At 37.4% G+C, this 22,384-nt stretch overlaps 1 protein-coding gene across 20 annotated transcripts in view; it reads left to right on the top strand.

The window, feature by feature from the left end:
• Nucleotides 1-21,983, top strand: part of kifc3 (kinesin family member C3) — a 45,364-nt gene extending 23,381 nt beyond the window's left edge. For 5 of the 20 annotated variants that reach the window (XM_077248424.1, XM_077248415.1, XM_077248425.1 and 2 more), the window contains 21 exons: nucleotides 1,503-1,538; nucleotides 2,202-2,406; nucleotides 3,601-3,740; nucleotides 3,981-4,046; nucleotides 4,869-4,991; nucleotides 5,640-5,921; nucleotides 7,446-7,619; nucleotides 8,701-8,787; nucleotides 10,112-10,259; nucleotides 11,436-11,566; nucleotides 13,454-13,565; nucleotides 13,681-13,862; nucleotides 13,947-14,051; nucleotides 14,483-14,613; nucleotides 16,363-16,486; nucleotides 17,227-17,356; nucleotides 17,435-17,664; nucleotides 18,306-18,458; nucleotides 19,413-19,539; nucleotides 19,768-19,814; nucleotides 21,060-21,983. In XM_077248424.1, coding sequence (XP_077104539.1) covers nucleotides 1,503-1,538; nucleotides 2,202-2,406; nucleotides 3,601-3,740; nucleotides 3,981-4,046; nucleotides 4,869-4,991; nucleotides 5,640-5,921; nucleotides 7,446-7,619; nucleotides 8,701-8,787; nucleotides 10,112-10,259; nucleotides 11,436-11,566; nucleotides 13,454-13,565; nucleotides 13,681-13,862; nucleotides 13,947-14,051; nucleotides 14,483-14,613; nucleotides 16,363-16,486; nucleotides 17,227-17,356; nucleotides 17,435-17,664; nucleotides 18,306-18,458; nucleotides 19,413-19,539; nucleotides 19,768-19,814; nucleotides 21,060-21,068 — 2,742 coding nt within the window. In that variant the 3' untranslated portion in view covers nucleotides 21,069-21,983. The remainder of the gene's footprint in view (nucleotides 1-1,502; nucleotides 1,539-2,201; nucleotides 2,407-3,600; nucleotides 3,741-3,980; nucleotides 4,047-4,868; nucleotides 4,992-5,639; nucleotides 5,922-7,445; nucleotides 7,620-8,700; nucleotides 8,788-10,111; nucleotides 10,260-11,435; nucleotides 11,567-13,453; nucleotides 13,566-13,680; nucleotides 13,863-13,946; nucleotides 14,052-14,482; nucleotides 14,614-16,362; nucleotides 16,487-17,226; nucleotides 17,357-17,434; nucleotides 17,665-18,305; nucleotides 18,459-19,412; nucleotides 19,540-19,767; nucleotides 19,815-21,059) is intronic. The other 15 variants (XM_077248426.1, XM_077248417.1, XM_077248427.1 and 12 more) reach the window with 6 other exon arrangements.
• The last annotated feature ends 401 nt before the right edge of the window (nucleotides 21,984-22,384 follow it).

The following is a 22,384-nucleotide window of genomic DNA, read 5'->3' on the forward strand; positions in this document are numbered from 1 at the left end:
GACTGCTTTGATGTGTGGTTGTTATTTGGTTGCTTACAAGTGAAATAAGTCCATCCCCATCTCTCTGATATCCTGGTTATGGTTGCTCCAGCCGTTTGTAAGTTCTTACTTAAATTGAAAAGTAAAGTCCACGCTAGAGGTAACTAGCCAGTTTTATAACTCACTCTCTACTTTATTTGGTTGCACCATTTGTTTTTAAGGCAGAACGTAGTTAGTAGATCGTAAGCTCTTTGTGAAGTAATGTGTAGTCACATATGACGTTTACCTTTTAATGTTCCAATAGCAGCCTTCAAATATGTGAGCAGAATTTGTTGAAATGCCATGAATTTCAATTTATCCTTGATTATATAACTTTTGCCTCACGTAACTAACAGTAAAAATATGTTGCCATTGAAATGCAGTACTACTTTTCATGTAGAACATAATACATAATATTCTGAAACTGTATTTGAAATTAATAAGGATACTGATATTGAAAAAACATAAGAAATGAAATGTATTTATTGATTGATTTTATTTGACATGCACAACACGGACCGATGCACAAAGCGGTGTGCTGTTTAGGAAGGGGTTTTGTTGAAGAGCTACTAACAAGGAAGTTTACTTGCATAATGTTCTCGCTCTTAAAATGTAGATGAGTGTAAATGTCAACATGACCATGCATGTCTAAAGGATTGAAGTCTGTCGATCTTCTGTTTTATTTCAACCATTTCTCCTTATCGGAAGATTCCAGGAATATTTAGATTATACATAGTTACGTTTCAACAAATTTAATAGTGCAAGGCAAAAATATTTAGTAACTTTGTGCCCTTTTACATCAAAACTAGGCTAAGTTGTAACTTGCGCATTTAGCCCTGGTTGATAGATATGACTCTAGTAGCTCATCTGAAGTTACATAACATGATCCACTGTAGGTTAATGATACATTCATGGTACAGTCCTCCTTTCTTTGATCTCCAGGGGCGGGTAAAGCGTCTCTGAAAAGAACAATCTAGAGTAATAGAGATTTGAGTGAGCTGGGGTTTCCAGTCTCTTCAACATACCATCAGCACAGAAAAGATCCCATTGGCTGGAGATCACATGTATGGTTTGTCCAGGCCTCTGCTTTTCAATGCATTGAAGGCTCTTCTCAATACAAACAATAGTTTAGACGTGGGATAGCTTTGTATGTGCTTCTCTAGATCTTACTGTGTTGACCAGGCAGTGTTACCTGTAGAGGTACAATGAGTCAGTAGTTGGGAATTCCACTGAATCACTGCAATACAGGATTTTAAGACATCAGATTTTCAGATCTTCAAAAATAGCATCATCTCAAAGAGTTGGTATGTGCACATGTTTCCTGCAAAGTTTGAGTTGAGTGATTTTTGTTCTTTTGTGTGTCTTCTGTCATCCATCAATGTCATATCACTGATCTTTTTGTTTTCATGCTTTTCTGCTCCTTTCTTCCCTCTCTGTTTTTTTTTTCTGCCTTGCACTGCCTTCTCTCCATTTCACCTGCACAGAAGGTTACTTTGTCCTGTTCCTGGACGTCTGCCTACGTAATTCCCTCTGATTCTTTCTTTGTGCTTAGCTGTGTGCTACAGTACTTGCCTCGTTCTGACGTCATCTTTACAAAACACACTGTACTGCTGTTAAGTCTCTTATGTTCATAGTTCTCCTTGTTTGCTTAAATCTCTACTAGAGGTTTTGTAGTCGTCTGAGTTCCTGAAAACTATCCGAGGTAGTTTGTGCCTGTAGAAATAGTCACTTGCTCATTACGCACTTTTGTGAAGTTAAAGGAATTGTTTCATTTTGTCGTTTTTACTCATGTCGTTTCAAAAGATTTTCTTGTTTTCTTGATTACATGATGAAATATTTTTGCAAATGTTCTGGCTGCTCTTCTTTTTTTTTACAACAAAATCATACAGTGACCAATTTTTTTTTATTTTTTTTTTAGAGTCTGAATTGAATTGAAAACTTGAATTGAAATTATACAATTCTAGTCATGTGTTTGGAATTACATGAGTATGTTGTGTAAATGACACTTGAAGAACCTGAAGAGCACTTTCTCAGTAACCTGACTGTTTCAATTTCATTTTAAAAAATCCTCCCACTTATCGGTTTAAATGTCCTTCCTGCTTGTCTTTAGTTTGTGTGTAGTTCAGGGCGTACAGATGGCATTCATGGTTGAATTTACACAGATTTATTGTGCTTTTGTGCAGACGCTGCAAGGGAGAGTTTGTGAGTTCCAGGCACGCTTGCGCAACGAAGACGCAGCGAAACAACTCTTGCTACAGCGACTGCAGACACACGACCACCAGCTCAACCACGACAACCACCATTACGAACATTCATCCTTTAACCAAGAACCTCAAGAGAAGCTCAGACTGAACGGCGTCCAGCTCAACCAAGCTGTGTCCCCTACAGGTGAGAAATGTGAAACTATAATTACACACATCGTTTATTAGTCACACTTTATATCAGGTGTATTTAACTATTTACTTGCAGCAAAAAATATTGTAAGGTACAGTGTTCTTATTATTGTGTTCCTGTTGTATTGCAAAACACTTGCTGCTATTGAGGTGGGATACGGGTACGTTTAGGGACCGGTTTGATTTGAGTGGGTTAAGGGGTCTACAGTGGAATTATAGATTTAATTACAGCTGTAATTACATGAAGGTATTTTATAAATAAGTACAATAAGGAAAAAAAATATGTACACAATAAGTGCATTGTATCAAATGATTAGTTTAAATGTTAATACATAGTTAAAAGACACTTAATATAAAATGGGACCAATTTATTAGTATTAATATTATTATAAATGTTTATTTATAATATTTTATGTTAAATATAATAGTTTATATTTCGATATGTTTGACTATAAATGTATTATTTTTTATTTATTAAACTTATTTATATATGCATTATAAGGCTATCAGGCAGAAACCTCGTATCTCGAAAAAAACGCTACCTTTAGGAAATGGAAAAGTATTTTTTTAAATAATTAAACACCACATTGTCAAAATCGCGTTATATATGGTCAAACGCTTGCATCTGTCATTTATATTATTAACATTTTACTTAAATCGAGCTTGAGTTATAAGGTTTTTGACCAGCGAATGTCGGACATTTATGTGTTTTGTCCGTCATTTAGAATGGCTGCATCTGAGGCAATAAGTGCATCACATTACGTTTTCAACAACTATTAGGTTATAAAGTTTACTGTTGCTATGTGGGCGTTCTGTTTTTTCTGATGAAATATGGAAATACAAGGTTTCCGCCCGACAGGGGAAATATTTATGTAATATTAATAGCTGTTAAAAGCTGTTTATACATTTACATTTTATCAACAACATTTGTTATTGAACTGAATTGATTTGACATTACACTGACTTCAGCTGAATAATGATACTGTTGTCTTCTGTAGAGCTGCTTTAAAATATAATTTTTTCATAATTGATGAATTTTGCAACATTAACGCTGTCATTTTCCTGTTTATTAGTAAAACAATCTGTATAAAGTGCTACATAAATGCTGGTTGACTTATCTTGTGACCTAAAAGTAAGAAAAAGCTGCTTGCATGGCATTAAGTGTGTGTTTGTATGCATCTCTGTGTAGGTGTGAGGAACTCTAGTGCTTTGACACAAAGGCCTCTGGATTTTCCCAGCGCTGTACAAGTGAGTAAAATTCACTCACAGGAGCAACTGCAAAAAGACGAGGGAGAACAACTCGCTCTCATTACAGGGCTGCGCACACAGGTACGTTACACACAAAGAGTAGGGCTCAGTTTTCCAGCCAGATTTAGAAGAGCACTATCAGATCATTTACATTCCTCAGCCGCCATGTAGCGTGACCTTTTATGCATCGATATTCATTGTTTCTGTCTGGTTGGATTAAAGAAGATTGATACCTCATAAATTTGAATGCATTAAACTTGCTGACTCAATTCTTTTTAAAGAGATTTGGCTTAATAATGCTGTTTGTTTGTGGTTTTGTAGGTCAAGGAGCTGGAGGAGAAACTAGTGGATCAGACACAGGAGGTGGAGAGACTGCGCTCTGAGCTGGTGAGAGACTGAAACCGGGATAGAGAGAGGGATTATTAGGGACAGGGAGAGTTGTCACAGTTGTGTGAAAACACATTTGTATTGTTTTATAAAGAACACTGACCTGATTTAATTGTATGATGGGAGGCGGAGGGATTGTTAACCTGGTTATCTGGTTTTGTTGATAGCAGAGGAATTGTGTCCCTGATCTGATCTCTAATTTTAGATTGGCGTGGCTGTACTTAGACAAATTTGTCCCCAGAAGCTAAATATGATGAATCCTCTTCTCGTTTGTAGTAAAAAAAAAGAAGAAAAAAAGAAAAGCCAGTTCATAAAATAATTAACATTTAATTTATTTAATTTTAGTTTAATTTTAACACTGAGCATTAAATTACTGTACCGTTCTAATTGTGACAGACAAATTGTGAAGACATTTACTGTATAATGTTAGAAAGATTCTATTTTAAATAAATGTTCTTTTGAACGTTCTATTCATCAGAGAATCATCAGAAAAAAAGCATCAGAAAAAAAGCATCATAATTGCCACAAAAAGCAGCACAACCGTTTTCAACATGACTGATAATAAGGAATTTATTTTGAGCTGCAAATCAGCATATTAGAATGATTTCTGAAGGATCATGTGACACTGAAGACTGGAGTAATGATGCTGAAAATTCAGCTTTGCATCACAGAAATAAATCACATTTTATGTAAAATGATGAATATATATGTATGTATGTTGGGGTAAGGCTAGGCTTTGTAATTATAATTGGGTGTATATAAAAAGAATTAGAAGTCTACATTAAGTTAGCTAAGTAAATGTGTATGTGTGTGTGTGTCTAGGGGGCGACAGATCTGGAGAAACAGCTCGAGGTGCTGGAGAGTGAAAACCAGCGGCTCAAACAGGAGCTGAGGGCCAGTCACACCCAGACCAGCTGCTCTTCTGCCCACTGCCCGCACAGCCAGGTATACTCAAACTACCATAAACAGACCATCTTACTTTTATAGGTTAAACAATGAAAAACAGAAATCTTTACAACCAGGTTGGGAATCACTGCAAACCTCAAATACAATCATACAGTCCGATTTGTTACTTGATGCCTGAAATATTATGGCTGTCATGATTCCTCGATTTAAATTAGGGTACGTTTTTAAAAAATACTTGATTACAATTTTACCCGTGTCGAGTAACCAGCAAAATGCCAGAAGTGGGTCATTCCTTGGACAAGAATACATGAATCGCATTATTAGGCAGTTTTCTATGGTTGCACGATGTATTAAAACCATTTAAGAACCATTCTGTAGTATAGTGCTATTGTGAATATACTCAGGCTGATATTCAATTAAATTTATAAACCTACGCCAACACAAGAGAATATGTGTATATTCTATGTATGTATATATTCCATAGTATATATACTATGTATAAACAATCATTGTTAGACACTATTAGGTCTATTTTTATTACCACAAAAAATATCAGATTTCTCATCAAAATAATCGACCGATTACCAAAATAATCGTTAGTAACAGTCCTACTTGAAATGCTGTCTACCTTGTGTTAATTCTCACAGCTGTTCATCCTGTATTTTGTTATGTAATGTGTCGGCTCAGGATGTGGAGGCCCTGCGTGGAGAGCTGTGCCGTAAGGGTGAGGAGTGTCGCGAGCGAGAGCGGCGCCTGGCTGCGCTGGAGCAGACGGTGCAGGAGAGGACGGCTGGAGTAGTTCAGCTCCAGGAGCAGTTGGAGGAAGCCGCGCACCACAGACAGCAGCTCCAGACGCAGCTGGAGGAGGCGTCATGCCACAGGAGCCAGAGCGAGGATCAGCTGACCTCTCGGCTCCGTGACGCTGAGGAAGCCCTGTCTCTCCAGGCTGCACAGCCGCTGCAGGTCAAGGTGAGTGTGTGATAACAGAGCACAATGTTTGAGAGTGTTTCATTGTTGATTTGAAATTGTTGAATGGTGAAAGTGGTTAAATATGTTATTATAGTGTTATTATATATTGTTAAGTACTGAGTAATATAAATTAACTACATGTACTTACTTTAGGATTAGGGTTTGGTTTGGGGTTAGTTGCTTGTAATTATGCATAATTTACTGTTATTACTTAAATAAGTTTATATAAAATATGTAACAAGGACACTAAAATAAAGTGTTGCCAAAATGTTTTATTGAAATGTAAGCTTGAACTTCTATCATAGAGGCTTTTTGTGGATTTGTTAGAGTTATTTAGCAAACGCTTAAATGCATGTAAGGCCCAAAAAAGTAAATAATAGTGTCACCTTGAGACACTATTCCAAAAAATTACTTTTATAATGATGCCGGACTGTGAATGTACAGTTACACACACTTCATGTTAAAACACCATACATACATCAACAGTTTTGCATAAAATAAACGGCAGTTAACGTCGATGATGTGTTTGTACCACTGCTCGTGTGTATTGTTTAATGTTCCTGTCCCCACAATGCTATTTGTTTAATGATTTATGCATTTTGTTAGGATTGATTCATGCATTTCATTGTGTGTATTATTTAAAGAAGTGAACACAAGATAATTATTCATGTTAAATGTGTATTTCTTTGTTTCTGTATAATCACATACTGTACAAATTAGAAAGTCATACTTGTGTACTGGAACAAAGTAATGTAAAGAGCGTCAAAGACAAATGTCCATAATTTAAATAATGTAAGGCTAGATGTTGTTACATCCTAAAAGCAAAAAATAATACAAAAATACTGCAATAAAAAAAGGTATGAGGTGTTAATATTCCCAGAATAGAGACTTTCAGATTTTCCCGAATAAATATATCACAATTTCCTATGAACAACTCACTCAGCCAAACATCAAATGTTGGTACATTTTCCAGTTTCCACATCTAGAGAATCAACCATACTGAAAGATATAGACAATTATTCCTCCTTATTAATTTCCCTCAGAATGGCCAACACAGAATCCGCCTCAATGTCCCTTTTCTTCCTTCCATATTTAGCCTTATATAATCAGCTCTACTGCACCTTCAGACTGCATATCTATATTCCATCTACATTTAGGATACCAAATAGCCTGTGAAGGCACATACTCAGTGCCGTTTGCTATTTTAATAATTAAACAATCTATATTCAATTATATAGTCAAATCACTTCATTCAAATCAAGTCATTATTTCTGTTTATATCAAATGGGTTTAAAGCAGTATTTCATACGATTTGGACAGCTGTTAAATATTTCAAATACTGAGCTACCAAATGAAACCAGGCAAATTAGGCAAACTAAGTAGATTAATTTAAATAAATATTAACAAACTCTATTTGTTAAACAAAATATAAACATATACTCGCATAGGCATATTTTAACACACTACACCGATAAACACCTAATAAAAGTGGATTAATGTGTCCGTTTCTCACTTTTCCTGCAGTATGTGACCAAGACGGTTGAAGTGGAGTCGGCTCAGTGTAAGCAGGCTTTAATGGAGGCTCAGACCCGTAACCAGACGCTGCAGGAGCAGCTGTGTGTGCAGAGACAGCTCCTCAGAGAGCTAGAACAGCAGCTCCACGAGTCCCAGAGAACCAGCGGTCAGCTCCGCCAGCAGGTATCACTCCTGTACCAGCCGCTCTGATACATTATTAGCATTTTGAGTGTCCTGGATTATCATGTGCTTGGGTGCTTCTCATCAACAGACCACCACAAACGGGGTCAGATATATGTGTTTACGTCTTCTCAAATCCCAAGTGTTTTCATTATAAGTTTAATGAGGCCCTATGCTATCCCAAATTTTGCATTTTGTGTTTTAATTTTTCTGAGTTCCAGGAGTGGTTTAATTCAATTTTAATAATCTAAAGGATTATTATCTAATCAACTGAATTCATAAAACTTTAACTTTTTAACAATAATATATCCATATGAAGTGTTATTTTTTACCTTTTTCAACTTTTCTATATTCTGTTTTATGATTTAAAGTTTATGATCTAACTTGCAATTTAATGAATATTTTAAAATGTAATGAAATTAAATTTGAACAATTATGTTCTTCATCTGGCAAAGTGCTGCATGACATAATTCTACTTTTTTTTTTTATTAAAACTTAAAAAAATATATATATTGTGGTATTCTATAAAAATAAAGTTTTATTAAACTGTATTATTACTTTTGTTATTATTTTGAGAAGTGCATGTTACTGTGCACTAGTAATATAATTCATCATTTCTGAAAGTTAAACTAAACTACTACTTTTTTACTGGTTTTTGCAAAGCCCTTTGTGTCTGATGATAGTTTTCTCAAATGAAATGAAGTGACTGTCAGAGCAGCTCTGGAGGTGAAGTTCATGTGTTCATGTCCTGATATAGTGAGACAGCAGACGCTGAAACACCACGAGCGCCACTCATGCTTGAGTATGTGTAGTAGACGGAACTGCTCCGTTCATTCACACAGAGACATGCAGACATATTTTATGGTTTAATATTCAGAGACAGTTACCCATATCGCGAATGGATTAAATTTACAACTCTGCTTTTTTTTATTCATCCATCTTTTACCAGATTCCGTAACATTCCGCACTATTCTGTAAATTCCATTTTGTATGACTGGGTTCCATGAATCTAGTTGAAGGGCTCTGTGATTGCGGTGTTGTGGAAGAGCAGGTTAACAGCTCTCTCTCTTCACTTGCGTTGCAGCTGAGGATGGATCGCGGCCGTCTATATGGTCTGCTCTCCAAGGCGGTGGGTGGGGGTAACACAGAGGTCACCCACAGGCTCTCCAAGGTCAACCAGATTACTCTGCTGCCTGCAGGGGTCAAAGGTCAAAAATGTGTCATGGGTCAGATTGCAACTTTGATTATAGGAAATCGTATATTTTAAGCGCTAATTGCAAATGTAGATTCATGTTCGCTGATGCACATTTTTGACCTATGAAACCCTGAGACTTTGCAGAGTAACTAGCTCACATTCTCTTCAGGGTCGTAATTTTGTGTTCTTGCAATAGTATTCCCATGATCTACTGTGAAATAGTTGATGACACTCCGTTGTGTACTGCACATGTACAGTATTGATGGTGTGTGACCCCAGATGCCCCTCCCAAATATGTGACCAACAGCCATGACACCCACCCCCCCCACCCACCCCACAGGTCACTTAACCTAACTGCATTAAATCTGTCTAACAAATGACTGTGGTCAGTAGTAGATGGCGTCTTTAATGCTGGTGGTGTTTGTGTTGCTTTGGCCAGAGATCTCAGAAATCATAACTGGCTTTGCTTGAAAGCAGAACACAGGTTTTCTCTGTGCATCTGTGTTCATGTGTTGTGTGTACATCTGTATAGGGGTGTTTACACTGACAGTGACTCTGATATAGTTCAGTACAAACAGCTATAATCAACCAATCATACAGTGAGTTGCAAATTTACTCGCTGTCATTGTAAAAGCTCAATTAAAGGGACAGTTCACCCTAAAGTGAAAGTCATTTACCCACCCTGGTGTTGTTCTAATGCTGTATGTTCTTATTTCTTTTATGGATCTCAAAAGGAGAATAAAAAAAAAAAAATCCTGCTGGCAAGCTTTTTTTTTTTCAAAGATGCTAAAGTATCACAGAATGATCCCAATCAACACATGCTGTATATTCTATGTTCTTGAGACAAGTAATTCACTCTATGTCGCCCAGAAAAAGCTCACAAGTTGTGATAAATCAAGATTAACAAAAGCGCATCAAACCCTATTGTACACCCACTGAAAACTTGGAATATCCTGCACGTCGCATGGGATCATTCTGTGATACTTTTGCGTTTTAAAAAAAAAGCTTGATGCTTGTTGCTATTCCCTACCTTTATATGGACAAGCGTGAGTGTGACATTGTTTTGTTAAAAATTCTCCTTTTGTGGTCCATAAAAAAAAGATCTTATGACATTAGAACAACACCAGGGTGAGTAAATGATGACTTAACTTTCATTGTAGAGTGAACTATCCCTTTATGGTGTAAATTACCGTATGTAACTCCTTGTGGAAAACATTTGTTAAACACCATTTGAATAGAACTTATGACCTCAGTGTTGACCTCAGGATCAGATGTGTTGACAGCAGTGTGTGTGTGTTAGATCCTGGTGTATGAGGGTGAGATGGAGAGAGCTCAGGGCCACCTGGAGGCAGAGATGCAGAGTCTTGAGGAGGAGAAGAACAGAGTGATCGAAGAAGCTTTCATCAGAGCGGAGAGTGAGATGAAGGCCGTCCATGAGAACCTAGCAGGTGAGACAGTGTGTGTTTCAGTGAAGCTCACAAAACCTGTTAATTACAGGCTGTTTCTCACCTTCAAATCAAAAAAGAAATTATTAATTATATTGTCCCATTAGGACCTTTAAGATGTCTTGCATTGTGACATTATTTTCATGAAAATTCAGCCTCAGTGCAAAAAATAGGAAACGCTTGTTACGCATTATATGTTCTTAGTGTAGAAATAATATTCAATTATGCATAATTACAAGCAACTAACCCTAAACCCAACCCTAACTCTACATGTTGTTAGTACATGTTTTTAATTAATATTACTCAGTACTTATTTGTGTACCAAGGACACCTTAAAATAAAGTTTAACCAAAAATATATTTAAACTAAAATTTGTATAGGCCTATGCTGTTTTATATTAAAATTGTAATTACATAATTCTATTAGTAATTTTATTACCGTAGTATTTTTAGACTTGTATACATATGCGGTTTCTTTTTTGTATTGCTTAGAAATTGCTCTTTATTTAATCTTGTCAATGTGTCTTGAGATTCCAATTTTGGACTCATCAGACAGAGACTTTTAATAAACAACATTCCTCAGGCCTTTTAGTCAAAAAAAATGTGTGCTCATTTGGCGTAAACCTTATTGATTCTTCACCTTAATCAGAATCACTGTTTGAGAATATAGGAAATGAAAACAAAGCTGGCACAATTTTTTTTAATTATAAATAATATCAAAATGCAAAAAATATAGTTATGACTCAAATTGGCTTCATTTTATAAAATTTTCATATATTTCATTGGTAACACTTTACAATAAGGTTTCATTTGGTAACATTAACGCTTCATTTTACAGTCCTGTTTCCCATGTACATACTATGTAATTATTATAGTAATTACAATAACTGGGTAATAACTAGGTACTAACACTGAACCTAAACCTACCCTTAACCCAGTGTACTTACCTTATATTACCCAGTACTTTCTAGGTAAGTACACTGTAAGTACTGTACTGTAAAATTGAGCGTTTCCGAATTAATAATTCTTCTACTTAGTAACAATACTTAGTTAATGCATTAACTAATGGTGACAAACTTATTGTAAAGTGTTACCATTTCATTTGATACAGTTTACTGTTTGTCTATTTATCTTGTGGTAAACATGAACTATAACTGTCTCTAATGGTCTGTTTGTGCAGGTGTGCGGATGAACCTCCTGACCCTGCAGCCGGCCCTGAGAACCCTCACCTGTGATTACAACTGTCTGAAGAGACAGGTGCAGGACTTCCCTTACATGCTGGAAAAAGCCATCACTGAGGCCAAGCAGGAGGTGAGACCACCGCATACAAGCACACAATCACACAATCACACCAGTCTGACCACAGCTCGTACAAACTGCAGCTAAATTCAGTTGTCGGTTCACCTTTTAGTGCTTAATCATGTTCTATACACACACACACTCACACAGTACAGTCATTTACGAGGAGTGACAACCGCATTCACAAAAATGTTATGCTTTGTGTACGGAACCGAACTGGTTGTTAAAGATGTATTTAAACGTGCATCAGGGACGTGTCTCTCATCTGTATGTGCGGTGTAATAAAATCACAGGGGAAGAGGTACAAGCCTTGACTCATTCATGTTGCCAGATCATGATATAAAAACCGTAATAAACCAAAATAAATGCAAAAGTTTTAAATTGAAAATAAAAAACAATGTATTGCGACCCCCACCAGCCCACTTTAATAACTCCATAAACTTGATCTCTTAGTTAGGCAAGTGCAAACAACGTGCCCAAAAACGCTTATAATAGTGGCAATGAGTGCTATGAGAAGCAGCCTTCCAAACGTAAACAAAACACGACGCCTGTGTTGGTGGAAGTTTAGTTAAAATTGCAGAGCATAACAAGTCACTGTCATTTTACTTTGGTCAAAATAGCAGATACACACAAATTATGTTAAATAGAATATAATTTTAAAAAAATGAAACAATAAAAAAGGGATATGATCAGGGCTTGACTTTAACTTTTTTGCTCACCAGCCACTGTGGCTAGTAGTTTCCAAAGTAACTAGCCACTCAGCACTTTCACTGGCCACAATTTTGACATCGATACCATGGGGAAAAACTGCCATATAGATATTTTTTTATTTGGCAGCAGATATATTAGGCTGCTGTCACTTTAAGAGCTGACGCACGGATCCATTATACTGTTACACATGCGTTTTCTTTTTCAACGGTTTACGTTTGCTTAAAACATAACTGACTGTGTTTACCTGAATACTTACTAAGACTGGCATTTTGACATTATTTGGTGTGTATTTGACTGTTTAAACACAATTTAGTACTGAGAGGTGACTTTGTGCGCGCACTCTGGGTGTAAGTGGGCGGGAATGAGTAAAATGATGAGCAATACACACAATCCCATGAGTGAGTGAGGGGAGGCAGGTTTGTGTGTAACTCTCTGTCAGAGAGATGAGAGAGTGAGAAAGCTCAGCTGGTATCGTGTATCTATTCCGCAGAAAATTAGTATTGGAACTGTTTCAGATATTTCAGTATCGATTCGATATGTATCGAAAAATCGATATTTTTGACAACACTACATTGCACTTAGTTTATTATTTCCCATACCTTTTTAAAAGACTACAATTGAAAAGTGTATATATTATATATAAAATTCAATAGCCGAAGTGGCTAGTAGGACTGACTGCGTTAAACGCCACTGCTGAAACCCACCTGCATTTGGCAGGTTGGTGGGTGTTAATGTCAAGCCCTGGATATAATATAATATTTAATATAATATAAAAATATATATAAATAAGCATTTATTATTATTATATTAGTAATATAATTGTTATATTATTATTTATTAATATAATTTATTAATATAATAACTGCTATATTATTATTATTTGCTAAATATTTTCAAGAAATGTGAATATATATGTGAATTATTTCATAGTTATCTAAACACCGCTTAAACCTCCACACACAAAAATCTTATTTGAGGTATGTAACTGAGATATTTTGAGTTTGCACGCTACACCTGTGGTGGGTGTGTAATTGTAAATCTCTCTGAGTTTTGTTACCATTCTGTGACATTACCATCTGTAATGTCCACCACTTAATCAAGACACTCTTCTTTAAAGCATGATGACATTTTATTTATTGATGTCTTTGTTGCCTCTCATTTAGAATTGAGCTTTGTCTGTGATTACAGATCTGTCAGGTGATTGGAGAGGTGAGCAGTGCAAACCAAGAACTGCTGCGGAAATATAAGCGGGAGATGAACCTGAGGAAGAAATGCCACAATGAACTGGTGCGCCTCAAAGGTGAGACCTGGGAATCGTGTCTGGGAGAAATTATCTCCACAAAATGTCTAATTTCTTTAAATCAAATTAGATATTTACATTCTAATTAGGAAGACTTTATCATCATGTTTTTCAGGAAACATTCGTGTGTTGTGTCGCGTACGCCCCGTGTGTGCTGGAGAAAAAGATGCTGCTGACACCAAAAACCTAGTTACCTTTGACCCTGATGATGATGCTGTTCTCTACTTATCCAATAAGGGCAAGCTCATGACCTTTGAACTTGACAAAGTCTTTCCCACTCAGGCCACTCAGGAGGAGGTTAGTGGCTGAACTCATTGTTTCTCATATGGTCATATTTCCTGTATCAGTTATTACACAGTCCCTTCTCTTGTGATTGGACAGGTGTTCCAGGAAGTGCAGTCTCTGGTCACTTCCTGTATTGATGGCTTTAACATATGCATCTTTGCTTACGGGCAAACCGGCTCTGGAAAGACCTACACTATGGAGGTATGTTAACTGCATTGACTGTGATGTTTGTCCCTTTCATATTTGTGAAATATCTAATCAGTGCACATTATCAAAGTAGATGCATACAGTCCAGTTCATAAGTTTGCTGTAGGGAAGATTATTTTAATGTTTTTGAAAGAAGTCTCTTCTGCTCACCCAAGGCTGTATTTATTTGATCATAAAATACAGTAAAAACAGTGATATTTTGAAATATTATTGCAATTTTCTGTTTAAATATATTTTAAAATGTAATATATTCCTGTGATGGCAAGCTGAATTTTCATCATCATCGCCCCCCAATCTTTAGTGTCACAAAACAGTTGTATTTAATTTATTTAAAAAAAATAGCATTACATTTTTAAATCAGTCATTTATCGATTATCATCTGTGGCAAATTGATGATCAAATTTGAGTCTCTGTTTGTCCTCTAGGGGGTCCCTGAGGATCCTGGCATTAACCAGCGTGCTCTGCGGCTGCTTTTCTCTGAGGTGTCTGAGAAAAAGCCTGACTGGGACTATAAGATCACTGTCAGCATGGTGGAAATCTACAATGAGACACTTCGGTGAGAAAACCACACACAAGTAGAAACGCACATTGGAAGTAGGAGGTTGAATTTGATGATTATCAAAGGTTCTTTAGATGGGCTATCAGTGTGTGAGCGGCTGTGAGCACGTCACTTCAGACACACTGCAGCATATTCAGCACTCTTATATAATTGTCATTGTGAAGTGTGTGTGTGCCACAAATTCTGCTGGTAATCAGTTATGTAGAAACAGATTAGATTTAAAATCTCTCGGGCCATCTGTAAGACATAAACAGATCACGCATCCAGGACGCTGGTCCTGTCTGTCACACTGTCCCTCTCTTTTCCCCTCCTGCTGGGTTACGTAACTCGAACAGATGTGTGTAGGTTCTGACTCTGCTTGCCTCTATAATATTAATCTGTGCCCCAAATTCATTTATACTAGTAATCTTTAAACAAAACTGCTTCCGCTCCCTCTTGCCTTGACATCTTTTCTTCTCTGATGGAGTATTTACTGGCATGAGGGTTTGAAAACCTGTCAATAGGGATGGGAATCGTGAACCGGTTCCACTCGAGAACCGGTTCTAAGTTTTACGAACCATCGATATTGTATGCCCTCGACGTTAACGATTCCTCTTATCGATGCTCCTGCTCCGAGTCCCAGCCATAATATACAGAACTCACAACTTTCCCTTTTGTCCTTTATCGGGCACCATAGCGCAACGTCCAAGTTATTTGAGCAGAGAAGGTAATCATGGAGAGGAAAAGACTATCTAAAACTTGGCTTTATTTTACTAAACGAGACAAATTATGCTGTTTCCTGTTTGCAATAACAGGGTTTTTCCTGCATTGAATTTATGTGCAGAGAGAGCCGGTCGCACGTGCACTCTCTGACTTCACCATCTCCACACTAAGCGCTGTCGTGCTCACTCTCCCTCACACATATTAACCAAAATAAATCGACACGATGTTAGGTCGGAAGACCAAAGTTTCATGTGGAGCATTCGGAGATTTTGTTTTCCTGAATTACCGCTGGGTGTGAGTTGTGCTAAAATAAGAAAAGCATTCCGCACATTCAGCTGACATAAAATAACCATTTAAATAAAAAAATAAAACGATCCAGTGATGAAATGTTTTCTTTATTGACACAAATCTTGTGGGAAGTCCATGTCCTAACTGCTGGGCTAATCACACAACGCGCATGACATGTCCAATTCGCGAACTAATAACTCATTTGAACCGATTAATTTAATGAATGGTTAAAACGACTGATCTTTCCAACACTGAACTCACCAGACATCTGAATCGGTGTATAACTAATCGGTAACACTTTACATTAAGGTTCCATTTATTACATAAAAAGTACAGTTTGCTTACTCAGTGGTATAAGCTTAAAAACAAATAAAAACACTTTTTTTTTGGCTGAAAAAGCATATGACTATTTTCCACACAGTGCTATCAGGAATCGATAAGGGAATCGTTAAAGAATCGGATCGATGAGCAGAATCATCAGTGGCATTGATATCGATATAAGCGTTTCAATTCCCATCCCTACCTGTCACTCACCTGAGATCGACCAATAGCGAACCATCAATTCCCAATGGGCAAAATCAAGACCCATCCTAAAAGCTGTTCTTGTTTGAGAAGCAGTTTCACCCTGATATACGTCACAATAGGGAAAAAACTTCGTCAACTTCCAACAGATTGTTGTTGAGTTTCAGCAATGCTTCCTAATACAGCAGCTGGTTTTGGTTTTATTCATTTGCATTTATCTGAATCTGTTTTTAGAAACCTGTTGGGTGACAATCCTAATGAGAAGCTGGATATAAAGATGTGTCCAGACGGCAGTGGACAGCTGTATGTGCCAGGACTCACAGAGTTCACAGTGGAGAGCGTGGAGGACATTAACAAGGTGAAAGCTCACAGCATCCAAACTGCCTGTCGTTACTCCACACTTGAGAACCGGCTTTAGTCCAAAGGAATATAACATTAGATAACAAAATTAGGTTCAGTGTACTTGGCGTTCATTTTGTTTAGCAAAAAACTTGTAGGTGAAGTCTAAGGGTGGGTTAAAAGGGAAGGGTCAACAGTAACAGTAATTGTAGATGTGATTGCATTAATTACAGCTGTAATTACATGCAGGTCATTTTTAAATATGAGTAAAATGTAAAAACAATGTATCAAATGATTAATTCAAATGTTATGACATAGTAGCTAAAGACACTTAATATAAAGTGGGACCCAAAATATTAAAAATTTTCAAGGAAAAGGTAGCACATGCATACTTTTCAAGCAAAAAATGTGCTTGTTAGGCCAGTTTCTCGGTTTTGTCAGGCAAGACTTAGTGGAGCTTGTCCATAGTTATTCGGCTCTGAAAATGAAAAAAATATACTTAATATAAATATAAAAGCAATTTACTGTTATTACTATAGTACTCTAAAATCATGTAACCATGACAATTTTTGTTACCAACATTTTTACCAAGTGTTACCAACATTTTTACAGTTTAATACTAATAACTACAAAAATAGCTAGAAAAGTGAAGCTAGTTCTGCGTTAATGCCCTCTGAGAGAATCCACCAAGATATGAAATATTCAGTGCTCCACAACCTATTTCAGCCTAATCCATTATTCATAACCTTTACTCTGCAGGTGTTTGACCTGGGTCACATGAACAGGGCAACAGCATGCACTAATCTAAACGAACACAGCTCTCGCTCTCATGCCCTCCTTATCGTCACAGTGGTGGGTTTCAACTCTTCAACAGGCCACCGTACCTCAGGTACACACAGTCCTTTTTCAGCTGTTCAACACAGTTCAATTGAAATGCAAATATGAAACAATCACTTGTCAATTGCAGGTAAGCTAAATCTGGTGGATCTGGCCGGTTCAGAACGGATTGCCAAATCCGGCGCCGAGGGCAGCCGTCTGCGCGAGGCTCAGTGTATCAACAAATCACTGTCGGCGCTGGGTGATGTCATCAACGCCCTGCGCTCCAGGCACTCGCACGTGCCCTTCAGGAACTCCCGTCTCACGTACCTTCTGCAGGACTCGCTCAGCGGAGACAGCAAGACCCTCATGATGGTGCAGGTGTGTCACGTCAGCAGAGTTATAATGGCTCTCAGTGTGTGGAGAGAGGCGTACTCTAAATCTCCACACGTTTTGAGTGGATTATAATGGATTTATGGGATAAAGACTGTACTTTGTAAGGCATGAGCAGGCACAGTATTTTAAGCAGTTTGTTGCACACACTCTCCTGTTGTTTTATGCTAGCTAACCGCCACATAAAGAGAACTTTGTCATGGACTAATGGAATCATAAAGTCTGAAATGAAATCAAAACATTTAATTTACCAATAAATTTTCCTGGTCATTTTGTGTGCAATTTTCCAGTGAATGTTATGCTGCCTGTTCGCACCATGTCATAATTACTAAATGACAATACAGGACTTTCTATTCAAAGCTGTTCACGTCATTTTATTTAATAAAAACATCAATTTAAAAAATCTGCTGTTGAAACCAGAGCCACATGGACAGGGAAAATGATGATATCATGGCTCACTGTACACAATGCAGGTACATAAAGCCAACGTTAAATAACGGAGAAATGCTTAACATTACAGAAGTGAAACACTTTGTATGTTGTCATGTTAGATTAGCCTGCGGTTTGACGTTCTCTGGGATGCAGCTTCTCACTCTAGTTCAACTGTGATGTTCCTCTCTCTGTCTCAGGTGTCTCCTCTTGAGAGTAACGTCAGTGAGTCAGTGTGCTCTCTGAAGTTTGCTCAGCGTGTTCGGACTGTTGAGATCGGCCCCTCGTCTTCCTCACGCCGCCAAGCAGAGAACTCCTCGACATCGTCCTCACCAACTCATGACAGCGTGGAGGTACACAATCACAACTACACACATTCTCACGTCTCCATGTCTGGGAAAACCATCTCTGAGATCTGAATGAAAGGTCTCAAGTCCTTCACCCACAACTTTTCCTCTGAAGCTTCTGCAGTGGGCCACAATACACTCTCTGTTCCACTTTCCCTCCTCCCTGGGTTATATTTAAAATAGGATTTGTGTAGGAACTTGAGTTGTCGTGCTCACAAAGGCAACCTAATCCAAACCCAGTCTTTTGTTTGTCTAAATTAGTTGAAGATATAGCACATTGTGATAACAGTAAACCTCTGTTGTGCAGATTTGTTTCCCCAAAAATAAAAGGAATTTGGTTACATTTTAAAATATGAATTGATTTCTTAATTGTAAATTGTTTTGCCTTTACCAAAGTAATCAAATCATGAATCCAAACAATTAAGACAAGAGAATTTATGAAAAAATGAAAAATTTTATAGGGCCTTATTATTGTAAACATTAATAAATCATAATAATGTTAAAGTGTGAATTCAATTTATTAGCCATACTTTCTGATTATTAAAATGTAATTAAACCATTAAAATGGAATCCTGAAAATTTAGAATTTGTGAGACGATGAAATGTACTTTTTTTGTTAAACTGTTAATTAATTGTTGTTAAATTGTATACATTTCATGATTTTAATTAATAACACATGCTTTTGGATTACTAACATTTAATTTAACCATTAAAACAGAATAATCCAGAAACATTTTAATTCAAAACTCGGGGGGAAATTTAAAACTCAAAAAGGAATTTCATAGGGCCCTAAAATGTAACTTTTAATACATTTTTATAAAAATGTTTTTTAATTACTACAATTTAATTTAGCCATTACAAACGGAATCCAGAAAAATTCAAATGAATTTCTTTTTTGGGGGGGGGATTAAATTTCATTGGGACCAACATCACACAATAATGTTTGTTTTTCTGCTGTAGCTGGACTCTCCTCCCGTGACCCCTGTGCCCCTCCCCATCTCAAGGGCCAGCAGCGCAGGGTCAACACTATCCTCCACTTCTAAAACCCCCACCACCCGACGCAGGTCCCACAGTCAGCTGTCCGCAGGTGAGCTCAGAGACTTTCACTCTGAAGCCCATGGTCACTTGATGACAAAAACACCACCTTATTTAAGATTCTGATGGAACTTTTTGCAAATAATCTAATATAATAATGCAATAATGTCATAACAGCAGCCTTGATAAACCTCTGACATGGAACATTTAGTACAGGTCACACTGTGTGAAAGGGACGTTTGTTCTTTGCATTGTGACGCTGTAATTGGTTGGTTTCCAGATAGTCAGGTAGACAGAAGCAGCCCATTGGTTGGGGACGGTGGGCAGGTAGGTGGGGTTTTATGTGGTTGGTCGCTTGGCATGAAACGCTCAGCATGGCATGGTGCCCCACGTGTCACCTCGTCAATGCCCACCCATCTAACACAGCGCCTTTAACCCCAGGAAGCTGTGTGTGTGTGTGTGTGTGTGTGTGTGTGTGTGTGTGTGTGTGTGTGTGTGTGTGTGTGTGTGTGTGTGTGTGTGTGTGTGTGTGTGTGTGTGTGTGTGTGTGTGTGTGTGTGTGTGTGTGTGTGTGTGTGTGTGTGTGAGAGAATTGGGATCAGCTGCTGTTTTGTTCTTGTCTTTTTTTGTTTGGTCTTGTACAAGCTTACTGTTTTTGTCCAGTTGTTTCGTAACTGTTGTCTTGTGGTTTTTGGAGTTGTGCGTTGTATTCACTGTTTGTCTTTGTTCATTTTAGTGTGCGAGTAAGAGCGTGGCGAAAAAGAGTTTTTTCTTTGTCTTCACCCACAGCTCTGCTTTTGGTTGGCTGGGCTGCCCTGTGGTGGTGACAAAGGATAACAAAAAAATGTTTGTGACAAATGTGATTTCATTGTTATCATGTGAGAATAAATGAGTCACACAAATGTTTAGTACTAATTACAGTTGCTCCAAAAACCTAGTGAGCTACTTTGATGTACAGCAATACAGAGGAATCTCATTTCCATCGCACTACACACATTTTTGCAGTGCGATGAAAAAGAGATTAGAACATCTCTGTAAAAAAAAAACTGTTGCAATGACCACATGCAAATGTTTGTGTCGATCTGAACAGATGCATTAACAGCTATTCATTCAAATGTTTATCACACCAAATATTTGACTGGGTCTGAACAGGCCTTAAATCTGAACACATTTTACTCTATTGTCAACATTTCTCTGTTTTTTCCCACAATCTTGAATCCTCTGTAAAGGCTACATGCAATGCTGCCTTTACAATTTGGCCGTAACGTGGTGTGTAGGGATGATGCACCTTACTAGGTTTATCAACAGAGCGAGCGTTTCTCCTGAGTAATGAGTAACAAAAACTAAATGTTACCGCTGTCTGAACCGTAAGACGAGCTTTCTAGTCTTCAAAATATGGTAAAAATAGTGTGCAGAAGTTGGAATCTAAATGGAAGATGATTCTTCTGTTGTGTGGTTTCCATTGCAACAGTGTGCTGTATAAGCCCTGTATTTCCTGGAAACTGCAAAAGCTTCATGGATTAGTCATGAATGTCTATGTAATTCCCACCCTTTTTTTTTCTTTGTTCATAGGACGAATGAAGATGACAGCGTGAGGAACCGCTGAGAGCTGCCATCCATCCGCCAAACCGCTCGACCAATCAGCTCCTTTCTTGAATGAAACAATGAAAGACCTGCTTTTCCTTGCTTGCTGGCAGGGGAGGAGCTTAACCGGCCAATCAGGGTTCATGTTGGGAACTGTGACTTCTGATTGGAATGTCTGATGTGATTTTAAGATGACGATACATGATTCAAGATGACGACCTCTCCACAACGCCCGCTGCCTCAAGACGAGAAGACCCTTCCGTTAAGGCAAAGTGTTTCTGGGCAATAATGCACTTTATTCTAGTCTAGGCTGTCATTTGTAATGTTACGTAAATGCGATTGATTTGATTTCTAGAAGCTTGAATGTACATGTATGTATATATTCATGTGTCTGAGCAAGATTTAATTTGTTTTATTCCTTGATCTTGAAGAGATCTTGCTGCTTTTTTTTTTCTTGATCTTTTTTCCCCCTGCAAGAACAAGTCAAACTTTCACACCTGATAAGCTTTGAACAATTCTGTGTTTAATAGTGGCAATAAGAAATCATGCAAATGCAAAGTTTGGTCTCTTAGTAGCATTTTGTCTTTTTGTATATAGAAACTTGAAGGCCATTCAAAGCCCAGACTGTCTTCCTGATCTATGCATGTGTTCAGAGTGGGCGCTCATTCATTTTAGGACAATCATTAACAGTTTTTGTGCAGTGAAGTCAAACCATGGCGGTATACAGTGTTTGCTGAACAGGACGAGGATTAGATATGAACATAGAAATGGCTCCACACTGAGCGAACAGTGTACGAACAACTTCTTCTGGGGTCTTGCTTGCTTGTATTCACATTGGTGTATGTTTGTATGCAGTTTTGTTTTTTGTACACTTGTTTTTAATAAATGCTCCAAACCATATTTTAGGAGAAATTTTTGTTGCATATTTTTTGTTCAAAGAAATTCCACTTTTTAGTCTAGTGTAAGGATTCCATGAGCACATTAAGCAGTCGTATGTTGGGCAAATTTTTATTTTATTTTTCATTTGAAAATGTCTGTCACTATATAAAGTCTCTTTTTAATGATTGGCTCAAGGATAATTGGCCTCACAGACTAATAACCTCATACAATTTGCATATCTCTGTGCGCAGAAAAAGTTATATCACAAAATCCTCTATTTGCACAAAATGATTATTCTAAATTAGGGAGCATGTTCCCTTCCCACAAGTAGTAATTTGCATTAAACGTGTCCATGTAAGGAGGAGACAATCTAATGGTGGATAATTTTCACTCAAATGTCAAATTATAATTTTATACAGGCATATATGCATACA

The sequence above is a fragment of the Siphateles boraxobius genome, unplaced genomic scaffold, assembly GCF_051911475.1.
Source record: "Siphateles boraxobius isolate OS27281-9 unplaced genomic scaffold, OSU_SipBor_1 30, whole genome shotgun sequence".
NCBI lineage: Eukaryota > Metazoa > Chordata > Actinopteri > Cypriniformes > Leuciscidae > Siphateles > Siphateles boraxobius.